This window comes from Motacilla alba, chromosome 9, assembly GCF_015832195.1.
Source record: "Motacilla alba alba isolate MOTALB_02 chromosome 9, Motacilla_alba_V1.0_pri, whole genome shotgun sequence".
Classification (NCBI taxonomy): domain Eukaryota; kingdom Metazoa; phylum Chordata; class Aves; order Passeriformes; family Motacillidae; genus Motacilla; species Motacilla alba.
Window position 1 is genome coordinate 10783014 of NC_052024.1, and position 25523 is coordinate 10808536.

At 39.7% G+C, this 25523-nt stretch overlaps 1 protein-coding gene across 1 annotated transcript; it reads left to right on the top strand.

Moving 5' to 3' along the window:
- ATP1B3 (ATPase Na+/K+ transporting subunit beta 3) lies at positions 1-24636 on the top strand. The gene is made up of 7 exons (XM_038145338.1): positions 1-303; positions 7852-7980; positions 11544-11651; positions 13171-13358; positions 14124-14174; positions 19098-19184; positions 22358-24636. Exons 1-7 carry the CDS (start codon positions 195-197, stop codon positions 22526-22528), a joined length of 843 nt encoding a protein of 280 aa, XP_038001266.1. The 5' UTR covers positions 1-194; the 3' UTR covers positions 22529-24636.
- Positions 24637-25523: the final 887 nt, after the last annotated feature.

The following is a 25523-nucleotide window of genomic DNA, read 5'->3' on the forward strand; positions in this document are numbered from 1 at the left end:
CCCGGAGCGGGGGCGCGAAGAGAGGAGGAGGGCGGGACTGGGGAAGGTCCCGGCGTGCCCGGCCCCCGCCCGCTCTCCCGCCGGGCGCCGCGGCCGCAGTTACTTAGCGGTTGGGAGCGGGCGCTGGCTGTGGCTTTCTTTGCCGGGGAGGGTCTGCCGCCGGAGTGCGCGACGCAGCCGCTCCTCGCCTCGCCATGGCTAAGGAAACGAAGAAGCCCTTCCGCCAGAGCATGGCCGAGTGGCGGCAGTTCATCTACAACCCCAACAGCGGCGAGTTCCTGGGGCGCACGGCGAAGAGCTGGGGTAAGGGCTGCCGCGGGGAACAAGGGCGGGGTGAGGCGCCGGCGAAGCCGGGGGCGGTGGGGGGGGGGGGGGGGGGGGGGGCCGAGCGCGGGAGGCGGGGGGTGCGGGGGCGGGATGCGGGAGGGCCCCCGCGGGGATGGGGGCACGGGATGCGGGAGGGCCCCCGCGGGGATGGGGGCACGGGATGCGGCAGGGCCCCCCGCGGGGATGCGGGTCGGGCTGGAGGGCCCCCCGCGGGCATGAGGGGCCGGCGTGCGGCAGGGTCGCCGCGGGGATGCAGGGGCGGCGCGCGCCAGGTGAGGCGGCCCGCGCGGTCGCGGCGGCGCACGCGCCCCGTGCCCGCTACAACCGCTGGGCTAAAAATAGCTCCGTCCGTGACGGCGGGGGTGGGGGTCGGGGGGAAGGGGGAGCTCCCGGGGCGCCTCCCGAGATGACTCGGCGCCCGCCCCTCAACTGGTGCGGGCCCGTGGGCTCCTCTCCCGCCCGCTCTGCCGGGGGCGCCCCGGGGCCCGGCGCGGTGCGGCCGTGACGGGCTTCCGCCGCGAGGTGCGGGGCGGCCCCGCCCGCGGCATCGCCGCGCCGCCCGCAGCCTGCGCGTGCCGGGGCAGCTCCGCCGCTCCAGCCGTGCCCGGTGCCCCCCCGCGCTCCTGCGGCGCGCGGAATCCGGAATGAATGAGCGCGAATCGCCCGAGCACTTGGAGCTGCAGTTCGAGAGTAAAGGAAAATCCCCAACCCCCCTCCCCAAAAGTTCATGAGCCCCAGTTCCAGAAAGTGAGCGTTGTGTGTGGTTGTGCGTCATCGCGCTAAATTTGTCCCAGCGTAGGGCTTCTGGGCCTTTTATTTTCTTAAAGGAAGCTTTAAATAAAGGCTCTCTCCAATGAAGCCTGTGAAGGCAGTGTTTATTTTCCTATTTTCAGGTAGTCATCCTATTGCTTTCTTCTGAGCTGGAAAGCATGTTATCGTAATCTGGTTGCTTCCAATAAAAATATTTTGATTTTCCGAGCGTGTTTTCTCATATTAAACAGTTGTACAAATGCTTAATATTAGGATGTTTCTTCAGTCCTCATGGGACATATTTACTGACTTCAGAAAATGCTGCGTCTCCTCCCAAAACTTGGATGTAGTTGGGATACTTAATAGTTGTGCTTACAAAACCAACAAGACTCTCAGCGTGGTGTTAAGGAACAGGCCAATGCATCCTTGGCCTTGACACGGTCTCAATGAATGCTGATGTTGAAATAGCGAGGAGGAGCTTTAAGCGGACAGTGCTTGGGGTGTGCTTTCTCTGCCGTGCCAGTATCTCCTGTCTGTCAGGAGAGGGCCCGAGCTCCGACAGGAGTTCCCCTCCATTCAGATGGAAATAAGAGCTTGCAGCTACTCTGCCAGTTGAATAGCAAAGGATAGGAAATTTCCACTATGCTGTTGTCTAGTGATCTTTCTGTACAGGCAGGTTTCCTCAAGTGCGTGGGCTGGGTGTGTGGATTGCAGAAGTCTGGCTGTGTCATGAGTCTGAGCAGCACAGACTGTAGATATGTTAGAAATAGCTTGCAAGTTTTTTGATTTTTTTTTTTTTAAGGGGAAGATGAAACCATTTTCTGTGTTTAAACCTATCTAGTAGGATAAGTCATCTAGGATGTTATCAGTCCATGTTAGCCCAAGGCCAGTAGATAACATTTGAAGTTGAGATGACTTAGTTGGTAACTGAGTTGCCATAGTTACTTGAGAAAGTGTCTATAGACAGTTTGAATAATTTTACTTCATTAAGAAGTAAAATTATAACTAATAATAGTTATAATAACTACTTTATTTAGTTGTTTAGGTGATTGGCATGTGGTTACTACTGTATACCATTTCCTCAGCCTGGACATTAGGAAGTGAATGTTCAGTAACAACATATTTTCAGCATTTTGTTTGTTTTGGCATTCCATGATTAATATACTGTGTTTATTTAATTTAATTATAATTTGGCTATTTTGGGGCGTGGTGTGTGGCTTTCTGTTTGGTTTTACTTTTTAATGGCAGGACACTAAGTGGGTGGCTCGGTTGGCACAGAAGAATATGCAGGGTTAGGTCTCCTTCTGCTCTTGCAGTCGAGGTGTGAGCTTAGAGCTGTCTCACCGACTACAGTTGCTTTTCTGTTGCTGGTGTCTGGGCTGAAAGGCGAGGACATAGGGGAGGGGAGCTCTGGTTGCCAGTCTGCTGGGTTGTCGTGTCTCCAGGGACAGCACGATGAGAATTCAGCTGGCTCTGGTTCTTCTGTGCGTATTTCTCTTGTCTCAAGACAGCTTCCTCACAGAAATAAGACAGGAGCTGTAGAGAAGCAGTTGAGTGATTATTCACAGTATGTGCATGTTCTGCCCTAGTCTGACATAGTCTGGGGGGCTTATGTAAATGGTAACTGCAAGGCAGTGATTGGCTGTGCATGCCAATGCTGTGGCATTGGAGTACTCCTCTATCTGCCATTTCCAGTTCAGGATTTGTGAAAAGATCAAACACAAGTGGTTCTTTACTCATTTGTCATGTAACAGAGGTTGCATTTTAGAGCTTGGTAAAGAGTTGCTTTTTACAGCTTGGTGAAAACCGTATAATATGTCTCCTCCTGTGGAAAAAAAAGGAGATTTTTGCCTTATTTTTTTCAGACTTGAGGGGTAGTTCAGTTTGAATCTTTCACAAGTTGATATCAAAACCTACACACACTATCCCCCAAACTCTTCTATTTTTAATTACTTGGCATAATCATTCGTTATATTAAAAGAGACAGAAAATACTGGGAAAAACTGCTGACTTGAGGCTGTGCTGTTCTCAGCAGCAAGGCGGGAGGGGTGCTGATAGTCCTCGAAGAGGTGATGGGAACGAGGGTTGGGTCTGGGGTGCACCCGGCGTTTAATCAGGTAGAGCAGAGAAAGGAGGATTCAGCAGACTACTGGGTGGGGCCTTCCTGCAAGTAGAAGGAGGATCAGCCTCAGTCTCTGCCGGTAGTGGCAAGGTGCTGTGTCTGCCTGGAGTTAGCAAGGGTGGAGTGAGACCATCATAAACGTCTTGCAATGAGATGCTCACTGCATACTGTGTGCATTGACTTACAAGATAGTTAATTCTCTTTGCATATGGTTAATAAAAAAAAATTCTTTGTGCCAAAAAAGGAGGACAATATAGACTGTAGCAATACTTCATCTCTGGTCACACTAGCTGTCATGTCAAGTGTATTTAAGTTTTTCTGTAGTTGTGTCAGGGATGTTCAAGGTAGAGGTGGCATTGCCTTGAAGTGCACAGAAATTCAGACCTACTGAATTTTCTTTTGAACACTTGGTTGTATTTTTTGGCACCCAGACAATGTGGTTGTAATTACAAATAAACAAAGACTCCACCAACAAAACCCAACACCTTATTTCTGGGAAAGCTTTCCACCATGTGAATGGAAATACACTCAAGTTGGCCACCATGAAAAAGGATCCCGCTTTGCTTCTTTTTTTGTCTTCACTGAATTCCTGGTTGGAATTCAGTGAAGACAAAAAAAGTGCTGTCAGACTTTTAACTGCTTTTCTGACATGGTTATTCTGTCTTCTTTATTGGTGTTTTGAGCAGGGATTTACTGTCATTTAGCTTTCTTCATGAGTAGTGTAATATTAAACATTCTGGCATCGCTGTCTGCCATTGCAGTAGAGTATTTTATTTTCCTTGGCTCAGAGCACTCTGAAAAAAAGCATCTTGCTTTGTCTTGTAACAAATATGCTCTAATAGTACAGTAAGTGTATTTTGTGATGGTAGTGGGGTGTTCTAAATGCTTAATCATGGCATTAGACCCTGGTTTTTGTGATTCTTTGCGAGTGTTGCACTTGGCAGTTTTTATTGTCTCCTGAGGCGTAGCCATGTTCTGTATGGAACCCTGGCTTATTGTGACATAAAATATAATGTGAGACTGAGGTTGTATTTCTTCCTAATCTTTTTCTTGCTCCCTCTGCTGTCACCCAAATCTGGAAAACAGTAATTCTTGAGTGTCCAAGAAATAAGATTGCAATGTGATTAGTGATTATTTCATGTGTATAGTTAGGTTAAAGTAAGGAAATCATCTGCAGGTGGACTAAAACTCCTTGATGTGCCTGGTATTAGTCAGTAGGAACATCACTTGGGTGTTTAAATCCCACTTGTTAAAGATTCTGAAGGACAATCATACAGGTGATAGGATCGGTGCAGCATGGAATCCAACAAGCCATAAAAACAGAATTTAATTTTTGTTGTTGCAGGTAATGTTGAATAGTTGCTACTCTGTTTGTGGGAGTGTTTATATTGATACCTGCATATATCTAACTGTGCATTACGTACAGGTAAATTTGTCAGTCTGGTTTATGCCTTTCATTGCTTTTGCCATGTAATGTTTGGAAAGCTTGTATTCCATGGAAATGATGGCCTGGTATGGGATATCTTGCATTCACCAGAGTCAGAAATTCTAATTTTCATAGTGGTGAAGTGTTTTGATTCCTGCAAATGAATTCCAGCTAATGACAGTATCAACACGTTGGTTCAGAAATTGATGTCTTCCGGATTTGACTTGCTTGTCGATGTGGTTAGGATATGAAGAAGTGGTTTTGGTACTGTGATGCCCTGCAAAAAGAAAAGCAAACCAAAACAACTAGGTAAATTGTAATGCAGAATTTTGATTTTGAGTTTTTCTTGTGTTATCGTTTTGGTGTACAAGATGTCTACAACAATTGAATTGGGTTGCATGTTAGATGTGGAAGCTTGTTTGGAGGAAATACGGAAGATAGCTTTTCACTGTGACTTGGGTACATCTTGTTTCCTGATGAGAAATCCAGTGTTATGTGAAGTTATTTTGGCAGAGTTTCTTGACAGGTTATGGCTTGCTTACTGTTATTAGCTAAGGATAATTAGTACTAATAGGCTCACAAAGAGCAGCTTACTCAGTTTGGAGCTGTTGGAAGTTGCAGAGGGGATTTTTGTTGTTTGTTTTTTCCCTCTTTTTAATGTGGCAAAGTCGTGTAAATGGGTCCGTTTAGTGGTCAGCGTTCTGCAGGGCATTTACAAGAGATGTTAAAATAAAGATGAAACTTTGTTGGGCTGGGGGAGGCTAGTGGAGCTTCAGGGCTGTGAATAGAAACAGCCCATCCAGCTTCATATCCCCGGTGGTTGGGCTGCTGCTGGGAGGAGCGGGGCTGGGGAAGGTGCTCTTGTCACTGCAGTCTGCACCACGTTGTGGGGAGCCCTGTTACCCCTGTACCGGTGCTCCCTCCGGGCTGTGAGGGGTCCCCAGCTCTGCCCTGCAGCTGCCCTTGGTGGGGAAGGGGTCCCAGCCCTGCTGGAGTGAGGGGCTGTGCAGGTGGGGGGGCACCACGGGGGAGGGCTGCCCCTTGTGGCCCCTGCCCTTCAGGGTCAGGTCCAAGGCCAGGGATGCAGGTGGTGTGGTAGTGCTGGCCCAAAGCAGGACTCTTCTTAGGGCCATGTCTGCTTAGAACTGCACACCATGGTGCTCTGATGGCCCATGTTAGGCTCATCATTTTTTTCCTATTCCGATGAAGTTTGGTGCGTTGTTTTAGAAATTAAATATTATTTATTCTAAATATTATTTAGAAATTAACTATTAAATATTTTGAAATAGCTTCCCTGATTTTCTTGCTCTTACTCTACTTGCCACAGCAGCTGTTTGTCTTGCCTTACATGTCAAATCTTCTGTTCCATTGGGACTGTTTGATGAATGTCTCGGTCACTTGATGGAAAGTGTATTTTCTAGAGAGTTTGAGGAAAGTATCCAGTAGTTGATTAACTTGTATGGATCAAAATGAGAGCTGACCAGAGGTTTTGTGAGGCAGCTTTTTTGTTTGGTTGGTTTTATAATACCCAGAACACAGTGGATATTAATCAGAAGATCCTTGTTCTGCTTTAAATCCAGTTAAAACAATTGCAAGCTTGTAGGTAAAACACATTGCTGCTGTGCCAAGTACAGATGCAACTTTTGTAATGGCTTTTGTTGACTAGAATTTCTACTATTTGTTTTTATGTTCTCATTTTAGCAGCCAAATAGCTTCTAAAAAACCTTAGCAATCATTCATAATAGATGTCCAGCTGTCTTGTTCATTATAGAGTAATCTTGGTTTTGTGTTTGCATACTTTGCTACTTCTAATTGCTGCATAGAATCTTACATCTTGGTGGTTTCAAGTGTATTTTAAATAGCTGATCATTTTCAGGTTAATGCAGATTGGTAGGTAATTTCATCAGTGTGTGAGGTTGAAAACAGAGAATCCACTGACATTCAGCTGGTTGCTGTTGAGAACTTTACTTTTGAGTAAAGAATTTGGAAACCATGTCATTATTTTAAGAGATGTACACAGAATTATTTTGGGAGAAGTAAAACAGGTACCTGGATTTTTAGCAGTCATGGGTTTCTGGGTACCGTACTACCCTAGAGACTATTTCAGTGCAAAATGCAAGCATTGTCTCTGGGGCAGGAGCCAGGGCTTAGGCTTCCTTCTGTCATCTTCCAGTGGACAGTACATAGCCCTGGGGTACAGTTGTGTTTTTGCTTTTGCTCTTTCCTTTTCTGTGAAAGGTTAGAAAGTTCTACGCTTGATTCTGTCAAGTGTCAGTGGTAGGATGTTGCATAATGGTTTTGAAGTGCATTTCTTCATACCCAAGTTACATCTCTGGCTGCTGATAGTGCCCTTGTGGCCAGAATATCCAGTAAAAATTGAATTTGTGTCAACATCTGGTTATGTTTTTGAATTAGAATGGTTTTAAAGATGGCTCTCCGTCCAAGCATCCAGTCCCCTCAGTATTTTTAATAGCTCCCATTCTTTTTCACAAAATCTCTGCATATGTCCTTAAGTCTCAGTCTTAAAACATTTATTTAGGTTGGTATTGAGTGCTCAGTTAATGAAACAAGTTGAAGCTGGTAATATCTGTGTATTTGGTGAATTCAGTGGGCTTGCTGGGTCCCCAGGGGAGATTGGTAAAGCAGGTGTGTGTGTTAGGCTGGAAAAATCTGAAGAGAAGGCTTGGTTTGTTTTCAAACACATGTGGCAGAAAGCATTTTCACCCTGAGAAGTATCTTGTAACTGGATGTGTGTGAAGGACTACTCTGTGTGGAGTTCCCTCAAGTATCAACTATGTTATTAAAGCACCAGTTGCTTCCTCCCTGGTCTGGATCCAGTGTAATAATTTTATCTTTTTTCCTCAGTTCTTTCATCTTCCCAACAACCAGATACAAAGTTAAAATTCTAGTGAACAAGTGACAATTTTATTTTTTTGTAATGCACTGCTTACTAATTTTTTCTCTCTTTCTTTTATAGCCCGAAGAATGGTTTTTAGTGCTTCTCTCTTAAAAACAGAGACGCCAAAATAGTCTATAAGCTTTAAGAATCAGAAAGTATTAAGAAAACCTCTTTGTGTGCATTATTGTGCACTGTGCTTTATGTGTGTATTCTAGAGGCATATTTATGACTACAAACATTGTATTGCTGATTTCTCATTTCTGATTTTCAAAAGGGGTAATGGAATTAGATGAAACAAAAATTGTAATTTTAGCTTTTTCTTTACAGGATTGATCTTGCTATTCTACCTGGTATTCTATGGCTTCCTAGCAGCACTCTTCACATTCACAATGTGGGTTATGCTTCAGACACTGAGCAGTGATATACCGAAGTACCGGGACCGGATTTCTAGTCCAGGTAACACTGTATTTATTTTTTCATTAACCTCTGTCTGGTTTAACAACTGAGTTTCATTTGAGAGCTCTTTTGAAGTATGAACTTCTTATGAGAAATCGTCATCATTCGGTTAATTGCAGGTTGCAAAGGTAAAACTCGGAGTGAGGCAAGTTATATATGTTTATAGCATAAATTCAGGCAGTAGCTTTTTGTGTGGCTTTTCTTGCTAAATTTTGCTGTTTTTTCCTCTAAGCTCCTGTCAGTTGAATTTGTCATGTAGACCACCATTTTGCCTGCAGATCTATACAGCATGCTGATGTAGAATTTGGTTTAGAATTTAATCAAATTGCTGTAAAGCTACTTTAAAACAGTTCTCTTGGATCAGGTGGAAGGCCGCCTTGATTAGTGTTTGATACGTTGCAGAAGGTACAGGAAGGCTCTAGTGTGAGTGTGATCTGCTCAAAAGCATGTAAGGACTGTGGGATAGAGGCCTTTGCAGAGTTTTTATTACAGTATACTGACATGGAATGTCTGTGGATTTCAGGGATTGTAGACCTCTGGCACAGGGATCCATTCGAGTAAGGGCCCTGTTGATGATGAAGCTAAGTCTGCGTAACACGTAGCTGCCAGTGAAAGTGGTGTCTTGCTTCCTTTGTGTACTGCCCACCTGTCTCACTGTTGGCTGATTCAAGGAACTAATTGTATGTTAAAAAACCAACCCTGTACAAATAAGAATGAGTAATAAGGTGGTTGTCTTCACCAATATAATAATATATTGGAGGAAGTGAGACAACAACATTTTTTAAAATAATTTTTTCCTTTTGTTGAATGCAAAGCTCTTAAAATGAAACATCATCTTGCAGCTGTATCCACCCTTAAGATGGTACAGTGATCTTTGTGTGAGCAAGTTGCAGTTGGGCCAGTATGATAAATGTCTCTGCTTTCTGAACAGAATTTGTTTTGCTGTAGTGTCCTGGCTTGTCTAACAGATGTCATATTGTAAGGGATTTTGAGGATTTGTGCTGTTTTCTCAAGCTAAGAATGGGCTAGATGCTTGAAAGAATAATTAAAAAAAAATAAATGAGGGAAGGTGGCTTAGTTGACCATTTCTCCCCATTTCCATCGTGTCTGTTGTGGAAGTCAGAGGCATTGTAGTGGATGGAGCTGTGGGTAGCTGTGGCTTAATGCTGGGTTTGAGTGACATTTCTCTCTTGCAGTTCAGGGTATTAATTTTCCTTGGCTTTGAAATAAGTCATAAGGGGTGTTTGTTTTTGAAAGTATATATGCTGCAATGTTTTTAATTGAAGAATTCCTGTAACATTTCTGAATTAAATACCTTTATTAACAATGCCTTTAGCAACTCATACATTAAAGTTAATCAAGTTGCTTGTTTCTGTTTTAATGTTTCTCCTTAACTCTGTTGTTTTTCATTTGCAGTGAGACATGTAATGTTCCTGGCTGTAAACTTAAATTCTTTTAAAAAACCTAAAATCTACACACAAAACCTGGATGCCGTAGGTCAAAGGTTCTCCTCTTACCTTAAATGTACTTGGAAATCTCACAATTGATTTATTTTTATAATTGATACCTGAATTGCTTTGTACACTGGGATATAATAGTATAAATCAAATCCAGATTATTTTAAAACCTTTTTTGTTAAATCCCTCCTGGAACTGTAAAATAATGTAATCTCTTTTACAATCCTAGATGTGATCCTATGCTGAGGCTGTTAATTCTGTTCCTCTAGAAGTGCTCAAATCCTGCATCTCTCACAATCTTTGTATCAGTTCTTCAAATAGCTTCTTCTGTAGAATTTATACCATAGTTCTTAGGCAGAAGGTAATCCACTGGAAGTGGAGCAATCCCCTCTTCATAGGATGTTTCTGACATTCCCCTGAAGCAAAAATCTCTTCAAATTATTTTTTCCTTCATTGATGACTAGTTTAGTTATTTTGTCATATACCCTTTGAAAAATACCATTTAAATCCTTCATTTACATTATAGTTCTGTAGATAATCATCTCCTATCCCCTGAAAGCTCCTAATGTGTAAAACCCCTCCAGTGATTTTTCAGCCCTTCTACTAATTGCCTTTTATCTTGTTGAATCCCAGTTCAGAGTGAAGGCCAGAAAATTCCTGTAATGGTGCAAAGTGGTCTGCAGTCCAAATATGGACTGTTAGTCATTAAGGCCTTTACTTGGTGGCTTCCATGAAATAATTTAACTGCTGTTATTGCAAAAAAGAGGATTTATGATTTATTTGGAATCCTATCAAAGACCTAGAATAAAATGCATTAAATTGTATCTGGATTGGTTTTTTTTAAAGCTGAAGGAGATTTGTTGGTGATGAGTTTCTAGTATAGATGTTTATTATTTGCAAGTTGCAAGTATTTCTAAATAGTTTCTGCCTTTGGATGAGAAGCTTGGCCATTTCTGTAGGTAAATCCTCAACAGACCTGGGCTGCTGAACTACACTCTCAATATGCTTTACTAAACCTTGCTGTGATGGTTAACTACAATAACCTAACTTTATCTAACTTTCTTAAATGTTTATTTTTTTATAAAAATGGCCTGGATTTTTGGGGGTGGGTTTTTTTGTTGCCATCAGGTACCTGTGTAAGTGACAGCTCCTGGTGGCCTAGGCTGAGTGTATCAGTATGCCTTGGCTTTCACCTGCTCCAGAGGAATCCCTGAGATTGAACTCTGCAGCTTTCTGGGCCGCATGCTGGGAAGCAGGGGCAGTTCAGCTCTTGAGAGGGCCATGTTTACTTTATTCCATGTGTGCCTTGCTGAGGCTGGATCCAGCCTTTGGTGATCCATGGGCTGGTACCTCGTGCAGCTCTGGCTCCTGCCCCAGTGCCCCAGCAGGCAGCAGGAGGGAGCTGGAGCTCCCCCCGGACATTGATGCTCTGAGGCCAGGAGGCAGCCCCAGAGCATTCCCCGTTCCCAGGCCTGGCTGAGCCGTGCCCTGGGCTGTGGAAAGTATCTCCTATTCTCCATGGAACAGGTGGCACCTCAGCTTTGTTAGAGGAGAGGGAGGAGAAGACAAAAAACTCATTTGACTTGTCTGTTTCTACTGGGGTAACTTTCAGGCCACCTCTATGTATAATGAAATTTCTAAAATTTTTTTTCTGTGTTTCTGTGAGAATAATACAATCATAGCTTCTTCACTCTGTATTGCCTAAAGCTTTGAAATGTTGCTTGAAGTGAAGGTTTTCTGGGTGTGCTTTTGGGTATTTTTTCAATTATTTTTAAAGCTTAACTTGCTGAGTGTGGAAAGTGGATCGATAAAAATCTTTGATTGAAAGTGATTAAACTGCTGATTTTGCTTTTCCTAATCACTTGGTTTGGTTTGTGAATTGCAGTTTTACATTGGGTTGGATTTAAATGTTAATTAATGTAATGCTGATTTTGATTACTGGCTTCAAACACAAAATACCTTCCGGTACTGTAGAGTATAGGGGTAACATTAATGTTTCTTTACAGATAATAGACATTTTCCAATTTATGGGTGTTTGAGTAGGGGTTAGAGTGGTGAAGGAAAGATAAGTTGCTTAGTTCCTAACTTAAACTTTTTCTTTTTAAGGACTTATGATTTCACCAAAGCCAGACACTGCACTGGAATTTTACTTTAACAGGAGTGACAGCCAGTCATATTCAGAATATGTTACTACACTTCAAAACTTCCTTGAATGTAAGTTACTTCCAATTGCCCAAGTAATTTAGGAGTCTTAATCTTGAGTATATAATTCCATTTCTTGCTTGTAGTTACTAATTGCCAGTGGAGACTAATGCAAGTTCAGAGTTACTGTAGATATGTGTGTTATAAAAGTCTCTATTTTACAGAAAATGGTGAGTAAAATGCCTGTATTGGACAGCGAGCCTGACCATGAGGAGTAGTGCAGTACATAATGGAGGGTTTTGGGTGAGGTGGTTATTCAGAAATGCTGTAAGATGTAGAAATTACATATGCCAAAAGAATTTTATTTGGAATAACATAAGTCTTGTATTTGGAGACAAAGTTTATCAGGACTGATCTGATTAGTCTTAATCTAAATTATTTGGTAACTGAGTGAGAGTACTTTAGTCTGAAGAACTTAAGTGTTTGAAAAATGAGGCACACAAGGATTAAATTAATTGCAGTTTATTGAGTTTTCACTCTGATACACAGTATCTACACACAGAAGTATTAAACCACTGCATTTAGAACATGGAGAAAAGCTAATACAGGACAAATCGGAAGGGTGGAAAAATCACTGGTTTGTCATACATTATTTTACCTATGTGCCTATATGTACATTTATTGTAATAATATGGAAATCAATTGAAAATATTAATAAGTTTAACCCCTCAGAAGTTGTAAGTCAGAATGAGGAAGGTGCTGTGAAATCTCACCTGTGTGCAGGAGTTGCTTTGTTAGCTACAGCTGTACTTGAATCTCTCCATATTCACAGTTTTAGTGCCTACTAAAAGCTTCTATGAGTAGGCTTTTCTTTCAGAGCTCTGCCAAGGGTTCCTGAGAGGAATGCTACATTTCCTGACTACCTGCCTCTCCTCTGCAGTTCTGTGGGTCTTGCATCGAGGATGAACTTTCCCTTTCTCCATTTTACCTTATTAGCTGGGAGTGGGGGTGTAAGGGAGGAGAAGAAACCACAAAGTATCTTAAATGGGAGTAGTTTAGCATTTGTGACAGTGTGATCTGTGCACTTCAGAAACACAAGAAAGTGAGAAACAACTTGAGATGTTAGTATAACATAAATTATATTATCTGATGTAAATGTAGAGGCAATTTAATATTAATTATTGGAATACTTTTGGGCTTTCTTGTGTATTTGCAAAAGAAACATGTGCACAGGGAAAACTGGTTGAGTTTCCAGATAAAAACTTGATTGTTTGTATTTAATACATTATTGGCTTAGCATATGTAGTTAGTTAATGTACAGAAATTCATGAAGTTGTGATTATTGTTACAATTTAAAAAGCAGGAAGGTATTAATTCTTCTGTAATACTCCTTTTCATTCAAGTACACTGCTACTTGTCTGTATGCTTTGAAAAAGTGTTTGTTAAGATGGATGTAAGACACAGTGCTCTGACAATACTTCTTTGAGAAAACTTAGGGAAGTAACATGATAATTATTTATGTAGGCATCTGCAGGTTTGGGCTGGTTATGTGCTTTATACCATTGATTTACAAGCTGGTTTTGTTTCATAGCATATAATGATTCAAAGCAGTCACAAAACATAGACTGTACCCGGGGGAAGATCTTTGATCAGAGCGATGCTGCTGTTAAAAAGGCTTGTCGATTTAACCTCTCTGACCTTGGACAATGCTCTGGGAAGGAAGATGCAAATTTTGGCTATTCTAAAGGAACTCCCTGCGTGCTTGTGAAAATGAATAGAGTAAGTGCCTACTTATTTTTTAGTTCTTAGTACAAGTGTTCCTAACTACTGCTGTGTGAAAAAATTACTGTGGAAAGGACTGAAATACGTGTTGAGTTTGCTACTCAAGATGTTTGCATTTCTTGAACAGTGTAATTTACTGAAACATTGAGCAATTCCAGAGAGTGGTATGAGATGACCTTTTTAAGCATTCTAATACATACCAGTATTGGCTTTGATGACTTGAACCAAAATATCTGAATCTTGTTTTCAGAAGTGCATTGTTCTTTGCTTTTACTTACTGTTCTGTGAAACAGATTCTAGACTACTCTGCAAAGTAAAGTGTTGTACTTTGTGTCTGTGTTCCAGAACTCTAATGTAATAACTCTAATCCAATGCATTCTGTAACTCTTAAACTATGAAAGGTGAGGAAAACTACCAAGTATTTGACTTTTCAATGATGTCCTGTTACTGACTGATGAATGATGTACCTGTTACTTGAATTGCTAACTGGTTTGAGCCATTAAAATTACATGATAAATGTAAAATAAGAAAACAGTACTTTCTGTTACTACTGTAACTATTTTGAGTTAACCTGGGTAAACTATTTAAGAATGCTTTGAATCTTAGTCCTAGTTTAAAAATGTGTGTTTAGATGAAAATTACACTAGATAGACTTAGTCCCTGTATGAACTCATATTTAGTGAGGGAAAAAGTTCAGTTTCAGTCTGTAAAACTTGAAAGTGGGAAAAAGATCTGTAAATATTTTAACTTTGTCTCCTTTAGATAATTGGATTAAAGCCTGAAGGAGAGCCACATATACAGTGTACCCCTAAGGTCAGTTCAGAATGTAAGAAATAAGTGTGTTGTTGATTTTCCTTGTGATTACGATGAATAATGAAGTAGTTTATTTCACTCTTCCCTTCTTCTTAGAGATTTTGTACTTTTGTTTGTGTTTTTCATCTTACTGTATGTCTCATTTAGTGTCTTTAATTTCTTCAGTCTACCTATAGAAACATTGTTTTGGTTGTTCTTTCATCCTTAGGTGTTTGAACTACCTGATTTGGTTTAGATTGGAGGAAAATGCATACACGTGTGTTTGTGGTCCTGTTTATTTATTTATTGTGAATTTTATTTTGTTTTCCCATTTCATAACCTCTATTTTTATTTTTTCTCCATGCTGCAAGTGCACCTTAGACAATTTTATAAATGATGGGTAAGACAACTGTGTGTGAAAACTAATGTTACCGTTCAAGTAAAAGTTGCCTTCAAATCAAGTGTAAACTACTTATAATAACAGCTAATCTTTGCATATTTGTTATGTACCAATGGATTTACACAGAACGTTTTATTGCAATTATAATAATTACTTTGACTTATGGGTGTTTTTCCTAGACTGCTTGGGGAGCAGTGAAAGAGTTGGTAAGTTTGTAGCTTGAGCAAGGGGCAGAGTCCTGGCTTTTAGCTTCTGGTGACTGATAAAAGTGTAGGCTGGAAAGTATTAGCAGTTAATGAGACAAACACTTGTAAGGGTTTCTGCCTTCATCCTAGATACCTGCGGTAGGCACAGATTTTAATACTTGATTTTTTTGGGTCTTCGAAAGTTTTGATCTCTCCAGGACAGTCCATAGCAAACAAAGCTGATTCCTCCTCTTACTTGAGACTGATATATTTCCTTCCATTCACAAGCCCCATAGTCTATTGAACAGAATAAAGCAGTTAAGCTCCTTCTACTAGTACTCTTTTTTTCTTTGACTTGTCTAATTTATAAATTTTTTTTGCAATGTGATATTCCAAACTAGATAGAAGTTTACCTCTAGCTGAGGTATTGTTAATGACAGCATTTCTCCCTTTGTGATCACGTTGAAAGCAAAGTGAATTTGCTGTTTGTAATACACTAGTCTTCATTTTAATTGTTTTACTATTTAAATAATTCTTTTGGTTATTTCCCAGTCTGTATTTGTAGGTGTGATTTCTCAAAGTTCACAGCTTTGAATTTCATAGGGCTGTTTTTGGCCCTCCTCTGTCATTTTTTTGTGATCATTTTAACAAGATCAAGTTCTTTGAAGTGTTTTGCACTACTTACCTTGGTGCCATCAGTGAATGAACTTGGATTTGCCTCTCAAGTCCTTATTGAAACACAGAACAGGATCCAGAGCAGTTATCTTCATTTCCACCAGAAATGCCTTGTGAGGTGTTGAGAACTAGTGTTCAAGTGGTTTATAAAATATTGGTGGCAGTCCTATTTTATGATGAATTTCTTCAACTTTTGTCTATGGATGCTCTGAGACAATAGTAAAAACTATACTAAGCAGATGATACTTTTTCTTACCCTCTTAACTAGCAATACAGTAAGCTTGATAACAACTTGGTTGATCATGGTGGCATTTTTTGCTATTTTTTTACCCTTTGGGATACACAGAAGTGATTTGTGTGTGTTTTCTTGCATCTTCTTTCTATAAGTATGAAGTTCTGCTACCATATCCACTTAAAATTTTTGTCATCTACACTAGTGTGATGGTTATGGTTTTTAAAATTATTCATCTTACTAGTTCTTTAGTGACTTCCAGGGAAGTATTTGTCAGGCTTGCTACTTTGAAAGCATCTATTTTATCTTTATTAGCCTGTTCTCATCCTAGCTCGTAATAATTTACTTGCTTAGGAAAGCTTAGGGACCAGTTAGAATTCATCCTGTAGATTTACTGTTCACTGATTTTTATTTCCCTTTCATCTCTGTTTTTAAATATTTCTTACAATTAAGAGTCACAGAGTGGATAAGGTGGGATGGAACCACAGTGCTCATCTGGTCCCACCTCCCTGCTCAAAGAGAGGTCATCCTAGAGCCCATGGCACAGGGTTGTGCCCAGACAGCTCTGGAATACCTCCAGTGAGGGAGACTCCACACACTCTCTGGGCAATCTATTCCAGTGCCCAAATACTGCTCAGGAAGAAGGTTCTTCATGCTCAGATGGAACTTGTGTGCATCAGTCCTCCATGTATTGAGAGCAATTTGAAGAAGTGTCTGCCTGGACTTAAAACGCCATCTGACTTTTAAATGGTATTTTTGCTTGTACAAGTCTCTCAAATACAAAATGAGTTCAGTAGCTTCTGTCTGCACATCCTGCCAGTCTTGGCCGCCTGAAACATCATTTAAAGTTTTTCAGTGTGGACTTTATGTTCTTCAGGTATTCTCCTGTGAGGTGAATCTTCTTTATTCTCCCTGTACTTTTTAAATGGGATTTTTTTAATGGAAAAATTTCAAATAGATGGGTGATTTCAGAGTCAGCACTCTTATAGCTGGGGATGCTTCCCCCTCTGCCCTCGTGTAGTTGAAGCTGTCATCACTGCAACTTCTGTAGATGAGGGATGCGAGTGTTTGTAGTGTCAGACACTCATTACAGCTGGTTCTTCCTCTTGCGCTCTGTAGGAACTAATCTGCTGCAGTGTTGAGAATCTCCAGAAAGAGAAACAAGCCAACAAAAGATTCTGTCTCCAGGTTTGAAGATCAGCATTTTAGGTCTTTTGTTTGGGGCCCGAGTTGTGCAGTTTCACAAGTGCTAGAACATCTTGCAGCAGTATTTATTTCAAGTTAAAACAACCTTTACTGAAAACTGGTAAATTTGGTGGGTTTTTTGTTTTTAACTAGAGAAAAGAAAAGAAGCCTTTATTCCAAAATATATCTTTTTCTGCTGTTTATTGACCTTCTTGACTTGGTGTTAGGTATCACTTTGTAGTTGACAAGAATGAAGAATGGCTGTATGAATGACATTCTGTGTGCCTTGCTTCTGTCAGCATACTCAGGATCTGAGTTTAACTTGCTTTTTGTGATAGAAATCTGTTGTTTTAAGGTCTCTTCTAATGAATGCTGCTCTTCTCCATTTCTTCTTCTCAAGTGATTATAGGTCATTCCTTCCTAAATTCTTTCCTTGGGTCTTTATTACATTATTTCTTCAGCATATTATTTCAACATCTGGTAAATTCTTCTTTCTAAACTACAGTCTTAATTAACACCCAGTTAGAGGTAGAAGTCTGTCTGTCCTACGTTGTCTGATTTTTGGATTTGCTGACTGTCAGCAGCTCTTTGATGATAAGCAGAAAAAGTGACACTCACTAATGGACTGATTCTTGAAGTTCTTTGGCAAATGCAGCTTGTTTAGGTGTTTTTTAATTTGCTTTTATTTAATTCTGTAGGGGTATGAATTAGGATTGCTTATTCAAGAAGATCCAGAATCCCCCCAGCAGTTGCATTAGCTAGGCAGCTGCATGTCCCAGAGCCTCCCTGCTATTGCACTGATAGCCTAATGCATATATTTAGTGTATAGTGATGACTGCATGCATGCCTGGTATTTAGCTACTGCAGAAAGCACTACTCCCGTTTACTTTGCCTGTGTTATCCCATTTGCTGATTATTTAACCATTATTTCAGCAACATATTTGAAAAGTATTTTCACCTGCATGAGCTTTAAATAAAATAAAGAATAATGGTGAAAATCAACATATTCCTGCTTAATAGTTATATATGCAAGCTCAAGGTCCAAAATACTTAATAAACATATATTAATGATTGCAGTAATTTAGACTGCAAAGGAATGAGAATGTGGCCATATCCTAAAAAACTATTGTATGTTCTTTTGAGGAGATGAAAAGAAGGTAACCTTGAGCTGTGGCTTGTTCTTAAATATGTTTTGATATTACTGCAGTTGTCTTCTGAATTTTGTAGAGATCTGTTTGAAATTACAGCAGTTGTATATGGTAACAGAGAAACAACACTGAAACTTGCTAATACACTTTGAACTTGTGAATTACATGGAACAAGCAGTGATGTTCTGAACTTACATTTAGCATTTAGGGTGGTTGTTTTAATGACATTTCTCTTGGTTATGGTAATATATTTAATTTATTACAGAAGGTTACAGATGTGGGCATTTCATAGTGGTATGAACTTGGAGCAGCTTGGTATTCTGCCAGGATATACAGTCTTGAAGAATGTTGTGTATAGGGAGAGGTGTTTGTGTATTGCTATACTGATAGCTGTCTGGACAGCTCAATCATACATACATATTTTGTATATTTTATGGATTGAGTGACTACTTAGTCAGAAATTAGGTAGCAGCTTTGTAGGTAGCTTATTCTTATTCCAGGATTTGGGGTTGCAGGGGCCAGTTGAGTGATAAGGCCTTCATCTGTATATATTGTTCCTTTGAGGTGGTGATACAACTCCAGCAACGTCACCATTTTAACCATTTGGGTTTCTTCTTATCTGGCCTGTATTTGAAGGATAGGGGCACCTAATGCTAGGAGTTACACTGTTGCAGAGGGGTGTCTGTGCTTCTCTGTGAAGGCTTGTATCATCACAAGCTTGAGAGGCTTAAAAACCTGGCTTTAAACAGCACATGATTCACCAAAAATACACAGGCTTGCTTGGAGATACTTGGGATTTTAATTATATGGGGGGGTTGGGTTGTTAAGTTACTCATTACAATGAGCATACCCCCCCTTCCCCATTTCTTTGACTCATAAGTATGAAGGCAGGCTGTCTTTGACTCGATTGCTAATTTAAGTACTGCTAATCCTTACTGCAGCAGATGTGTGCAGCATGTGACTGCCATAAGAAATCTGGTTTGAAGTATTTTATGAGTTTGTAAGTCAGTTGCCATTTTTTAGGTATCTTGCAGTTCATCATTGGGTTATCATTTTAATTTTGTGTTCATTTTTATGCAAGCAGATGTTAACTTCTTTCCTTGCTGTCTGCAATTCCAGGAAGAAGGCATGGTTAACATAAATTATTTTCCTCCTAATGGCGCAATGGACTTGATGTACTTCCCGTACTATGGGAAAAGCTTGCATGTAAGTATCCCTTAATGATGGTCTTCACTTTGTGTTTTGTTTCTGTGTGCATTTACAGTTGCTAGTAGCAGATTAATTCTGAAGTTTGAACTTTGTAATGAGGTACTGCTAAGGAATATTGCAGATGCAGACGTTGCACGGAGCTCGATGAGGCTGGAGACGTGCTTTGGCAGACATGAACAAACTGGGCATTGTCCTAATGGAGGAGTGGCTGTACACCAGCAGTCTTGAGAGTGACTGCTCTTTTTTGCTCATTGAAATCTTTTGAAGTCTTTTTGAGTGCAGGGAAAGGCAGGAGAAGTAAACTGTCTTCATGTTACAATACACTTTCTAGTAGTTAATCCTTGGTGCTTCTGTATAAAATATAAAGTTTATACGTTCTTATGGTGTTGTTGATTATATTTCTTTGTGGCTCTGCATGTCATGCTTTCTATTTACCCTGTTTTATAAAGAAGGACTTCTGCATGCAGCAGATAGATTTGGGGTTTTCTAAAATTATTATTGTAAAAACCCTAAACTCGCTACTTTATGAACACAGTACACATAAAATTAAAACTCCAGTTTCTTTTGAAACTTAAATTTAATCTTTTTTGTTTTCTTGCATCAATTTGTAATCACTGTATGCAGAAAATCTGTACCCTCTATAAAACAGAAAATTATATTGCCTCTTACTGACCAATTTATTTAGTCTAATAAACACTGTTCACCATTGAAGATAAAGGTGCTTTTTCAAACATAAATGTATTAGATCCATAGTGTACCATGGTGGGTGGTTGTAATTACACCAAAGAGATTTTTGTATTAAATTACTCCTTTCTCAGTTATTTTTCCAGTGTACTCTATACTTGCAGCATTTCCATCACCTGTTTTAAGCTCCCATTCTTTTACTAATGCGGAAGGAGCTTGTTTCCCTTCAACATTTGCTTTCATGTTACTCCTGGGTAATTCTGTATTTTCCATTTTGTTGCCATGTTATGAATTGGTACCCCATCTATTCACTTAGGGATGCAAATTAAAGAGAGATTGCCTATGCTTCCAACAGCTGGAGTCAGTACAGACTCTGTCCTGTTCTTGGAATGAAAGAATAGGGAAAGAGAGCACTGCTTCCCTAAGAAATGCAAAATACAGCATCTGTGCACCTTGCCATGTCAAGACCCAGTTTGTACCAAGGATGGGATGAAGAACTTTACTAACAAAATTCCCATCTTGCTGCTATACTGATGGAAAAGGAAAGATTATGAAAAGACACTAATGAAGATGGGCACAACTCAGTGCTATTCCTTGCTTGAATTAGGTGATTTAGAAAAAGCTTTTTTATTATTGTTTTTAATGTTCTTTGTCATATGGAACAGGGGCTGTGGTTTTAGGGATTCTTGCTTATGTGAGGCCTAATTCTCTTAACATTAGCATAGTGAGAAAAAGAAGAGGCAATAAGGAAAGTTGGGAGAAGTTTGAGTATTTGACTGCATCTCAAGGGTCTGAATCGATTCCTTGGCTATGCAACAGAATTTTTATATTCTATCAGTGTGGAACTGTTAAATTACTTTATTCTGCAAAGAAGTTAAGAAGATTTGAATACACTTGCTGCTCTTGTTCAGGTAGGAGCCAGAAAAATACTAATGCCTATAATTCTGTGGTCCAGGATGGTTCTTGTGTTTTGCTGCTTAGTACAACAAGCCCAACTCTGACCTTGGAGAATGTTCCCTTTTTTAGATCTGCCATAGTTAATGAGGATGCTGCCTCTCTTCCCTCCTCCTCCACATTTTATGCTGAGTAGAAGTCCATTCTGGTATCATCTATCTCTTTTCAAAACATCGTAGAAATTTGTGTGCCCCTTTGGAAAAACCTTGATGGTGAGAAGACTTATCTCCCTGAGGAAACATTGGAATTTTAGTTCTGATTTTTAGAAAACTCTAAGTGTGGTATCACCCTTACAACTGGGAAGTTTTGAGGGAGCCTTGCCTAGCTGCATTTCTTCCCTCCCAGTCTGAAGTTTATGGGAGCACAGGAAGATTTCTGATCTAGTAAAACCATTATCCAGTGAAAGCAGCTACTTCAGTCTGTTTCTTACTAGTACTTCATATTAAAGATTTTAGCACATGTACTTCCATGACATCATCCTTTATAAATCAGACTTTGAGTATTCTCTACTGTGTTCTTTGGTAGAGAAGATAGCCTAAAACCAACAGAAATATGTTAAAGAGTCTTAAGTTAAATGAGGACGGGCAAAGTCTTAACACAAAATTTTGTTCAATTGAAATTCAAGGTTTATACTTACACAATACTGTAGTGTTGTATTTAGTCCACTGACTTACATGCATTTTTACTTGGAAAAGAATTTTGCATAATCATCAGTCAGCAGTACTGGCCAAAAAATATTAATAAATGATGGAAATGCTTCATGAACATGACATAAAATGCTGCCTTAACAGTGTATAATAAGCTCCTATTTAATTATTAGGCACTTTACAAGAGAATGCAAGTTCTTATTGAATTGGAGGTGAGGTACAATATTGGGTTGACAAAAGAATGGAATTGATTCTGCTCTCATTCTTAAATTTTAATTTTTACAGTAGTCACAAGTTGTAATTGTTCCACCAAATATAACTGACCAGGAAGGATACTGTCAGGATGTTCAAGGAAAGGTTTTCGTATAAAGCTATTAAACAGATAATACCTTTCAGAGTGGTTTGTTGCTGAAAAAGTAAATGGGATAGGGGAGAAGGGAAGCTGGTTTATTAGTATTTGTTGAGCCAGGCTTTTGGGAAAAAACCAACACTTTAAAGCCTGCTAGAAAAGTTGCATTCTGTAGCAGATTACAGATGCACCCTGCCAAACCAAACCCAAAACAAGCAGAAGAGCGGAAGACACTCATTTCTGAGGTTCTGTCATTAAAGGTTTTTAGAAGAATTGGAACTAATAAAGTAGAAAGTCATATGCATACCTAAGATACTGTCTGTGACTCAAATTATGTTGAATATATTAGTTAAGAAATAGTATGAAGAATGTATTTCTAACCTGGGAAAATAAAGTGCCTTACCTGAATCAGATTGGACTTTGAAAAGTTTAGTTCCTAATTAGCTTTTTCTTAACTGTTCTGATGGATTAAATGTTAATTCGATGCCAACTTATTCTGGTCTCTCAAATATTTTCCCCATCTTTCTGTTTACTAGGCTCACTATTTGCAGCCTCTAGTGGCTGTTCAGCTAGCAATTACCCCCAACGGTACCAAAGAAGAAATAGCAATTGAGTGTAAGATCCTGGGCTCACCTAATTTAAAAAATCAAGATGACCGTGACAAGTTTCTGGGACGAATTGCCTTCAAAGTTCTGATGTCTGAATAGCTGGAGTAAGCACTCTCCACCGAGTCAATGTTGTGTTGTCTGTTTTGTATCAGCTGGACATGCCATTCTAGGATATGAGACCACCTTGAAGAACGTTAAGGTGGTTTATGGCGTTCAGGGTAGCATAATAATATGCTTCCAAATTGTATGTTTAAATTCCCTTAAAATAAATGCCTATCCTGCTTTTTGCCTGCCCTGTTGGAACAATGTACAGACTATAGTTATGTCATAGGGACCTGTAAATAGCTGTTTTCAAACACATAATAATGGTGACCTTTGTCCTGCTCTAGAATGTGGTTTTATCCTCCAAGTGAGTGTCTCAAGCTTAATGTGCTGTGCTCTGTAAATATTGTATTGATTTAACACTGGTTTAACTGTCATATCTCAATGCTGACACAGTTAGAGGGATAAATAATAAATGGTACCTGATTGACATAGTGATTTCTTTGTAAGAGTAAACACCTCCAACATAAATCGTGTGTATGGGCGTGGGTGGGTCAGTGGATGGATGGCTGTGTGGAGATGCCTTAACTTGTAGACTGGATGGCGTGGGAGAACTGAAGTGGATTTTAAGAGTTGGTATGAATATCTGAAAGTAAGTGCTCAACTAGTACTTTCCTGTGCTTGTCACTGTGCAAGTATTGTGTACATGTAACACTTGGTATAGAGTTTGGTGTTCTAGCTGAGGAATTGAACCTTTCTTTGTGTTGTTAATTGCTTGTAATATGTGGAGCACAAATAAAATCTACAGTATTTTGAAACTTTTTAGTTCAGAAATATCAATAGAAAACAATTTAAATAGTTTAGGATCCTGGTAACAGTTGTACAACAGAGCTGCTTGAAAGAAGTGGCCTCACTATTGTGGGAATAGGCTTTGATTTTCCAATTAACAAAATTCTGGAAGAACCTCTGTTTAAGGAAAAAAAAAAGGAAAAAGTAAGGATTGTCTTGATTAAACATTCTTGTTTAATTTATATATCTGTTTTGTCGCATCATTTCAACATCTCACGTCTTCATCTGCTCTTTCATCTTGAACTTTGTATGTATTTCATCATCATCCATTTAGAAGATTGGTGTCATCAACTGCTTTGTAGAAATACCTTGTTGACTTGGGGTTAATTACATGCAGTGTAACTTAAAGCGCAGCTGCTGCTCATGAACCAGGCTGAGCCGTGCTATTGGGCTGACTTGGCCAGTTGAACTGACATGCAATTGATATTACTCTTCCCCACGGTTTTTGTGTCTTTCAGTCTTGGAGGGGCTGGGCTTGAGCTCATGGTTCACATTCTGATGTCTTCCCAATATTAAAGACCACAGCAAATCTGCATCTGTGTAAATACCTGTATGTTGTAGTAGTTAGGCCCAAATTTGTTACTTAACAACTTTTATACCTAATTATTACAGTGGTTTTTAATATTTTATTTAAACAAATTAAATGAAGAATTTCTAAAATTCAAGATCCAGTCTTAATGCCCTGCTTTAAGTTTGGGGCCAGACTAAGCCACATTAGTGAAAAACTTTTAACAGCTGTGCAAGCCTACACTGAGGCACAGTTGGAGGAAGCTGCTCTTAATGGGACTTGAACAGTGTCTTAAACCTCATTAAAAATAGATTTATATTGATCTGATACCATTCAGCATGCTTTTTGTTGTCTACAAAAGAAAGTTGTTGTTCCTACAATAGGCAATGAATATTTTTGTAATAATGGCATGCATTAATACTGAATGAGATGTTCTTTCAAAATATTCCATTACTAATGTTTTAAATGATGCACTTTTAGGGCTGGGATACCTGGCTTCTTGAAGATATGACTAATTGCTTCTCCGTGTATTAATACTGCCTGAAAGTATTTTAATAGTTGTGAGGGACCTTAAGTGTAGATGTTGCATCTGACAATGAAAAGGACTAGCTTAATGTAAAAACTTCTCACATTTGTGTTCACTTAGGAATGGTAAGAAGTTCTGGAGAAACACTCAGTTTTCAAATGAGCTTGTTTTTTGCAACAATTTCTCTTTTGACTTATCTTGTCTATAGACAAAGCATGAAATGACAACTTTTCACCAGCACTTTTCAGACAGGTAAAACTCAATAAACTCCTGTTCTCCCTAGATTCTGTACAAGTGTTTTTTGTTTTGGGGTTTTTTTAATTTAAACATGTAAAGATTATCAGTTGGGGGGAGGGGGGGAGAAAGAAAAAAACCTCAACTTTTTGAAGGGTTCAGCTATCAAAATAAGCTTGTACATTGTATGTGAGTAGTAAGTCTAGTGTTAAGCTATTTAATTAAACTGAACTATTTCTCTTTTTTTTCTGTCTTGAGTAGGTGAAGGATACAGCAATTATCTGTAAAGAGGTGTACAGACTATTAGGACAGGATAAAATTACTGTTTTCCTTCATATGAACTTTAGATTAAAGGTTTCTTAACCTTCATTTTAAATGATGAATAAAAATTTAAATTAACTACCATGTTACTAGAAATCTGAAATGTTTAACTTTTATACTGATAAATTCTTACTAGGTATCAAATCTGGAGCAAGGACCTTTAATTTCAAACCTGTAAAATTGCCAGTGTGTGTCCCAAATCAGCTGCGGTGCCTTTTCCTTGCCATGCCCCACTCCCCCTGCCACCCCCACATGAACACAGAATGAGCTGTAAGGCTTTATTTACATCCATCCTGCAGCAGGTGAGGTGATCCCTTGAGGACAGATGCCATTTAGCACTGACTAGCACTGACTATTACTTTCAGCTGGGGATGATGCTGCTTGTAGAACAGCACTAAAGAAAACTCCTTCCTTTTGTACTGGAATGTCTGCTGTAGTAGTTCCCCAGCAGCAGAGAGAAAATCTGGATGGAAATGAAGAGTAGAAGGAAGAGTTGTAGACTAAAGGAGTTGTGAATCAGTATGGAAACAAAAACAAGAGTGGGGAGGGTGGGTATTGTTTTTTATGTTTTTAATCCCCTGCACCCTGCCTCTTTCTCAGTAGGAGATTTGGAA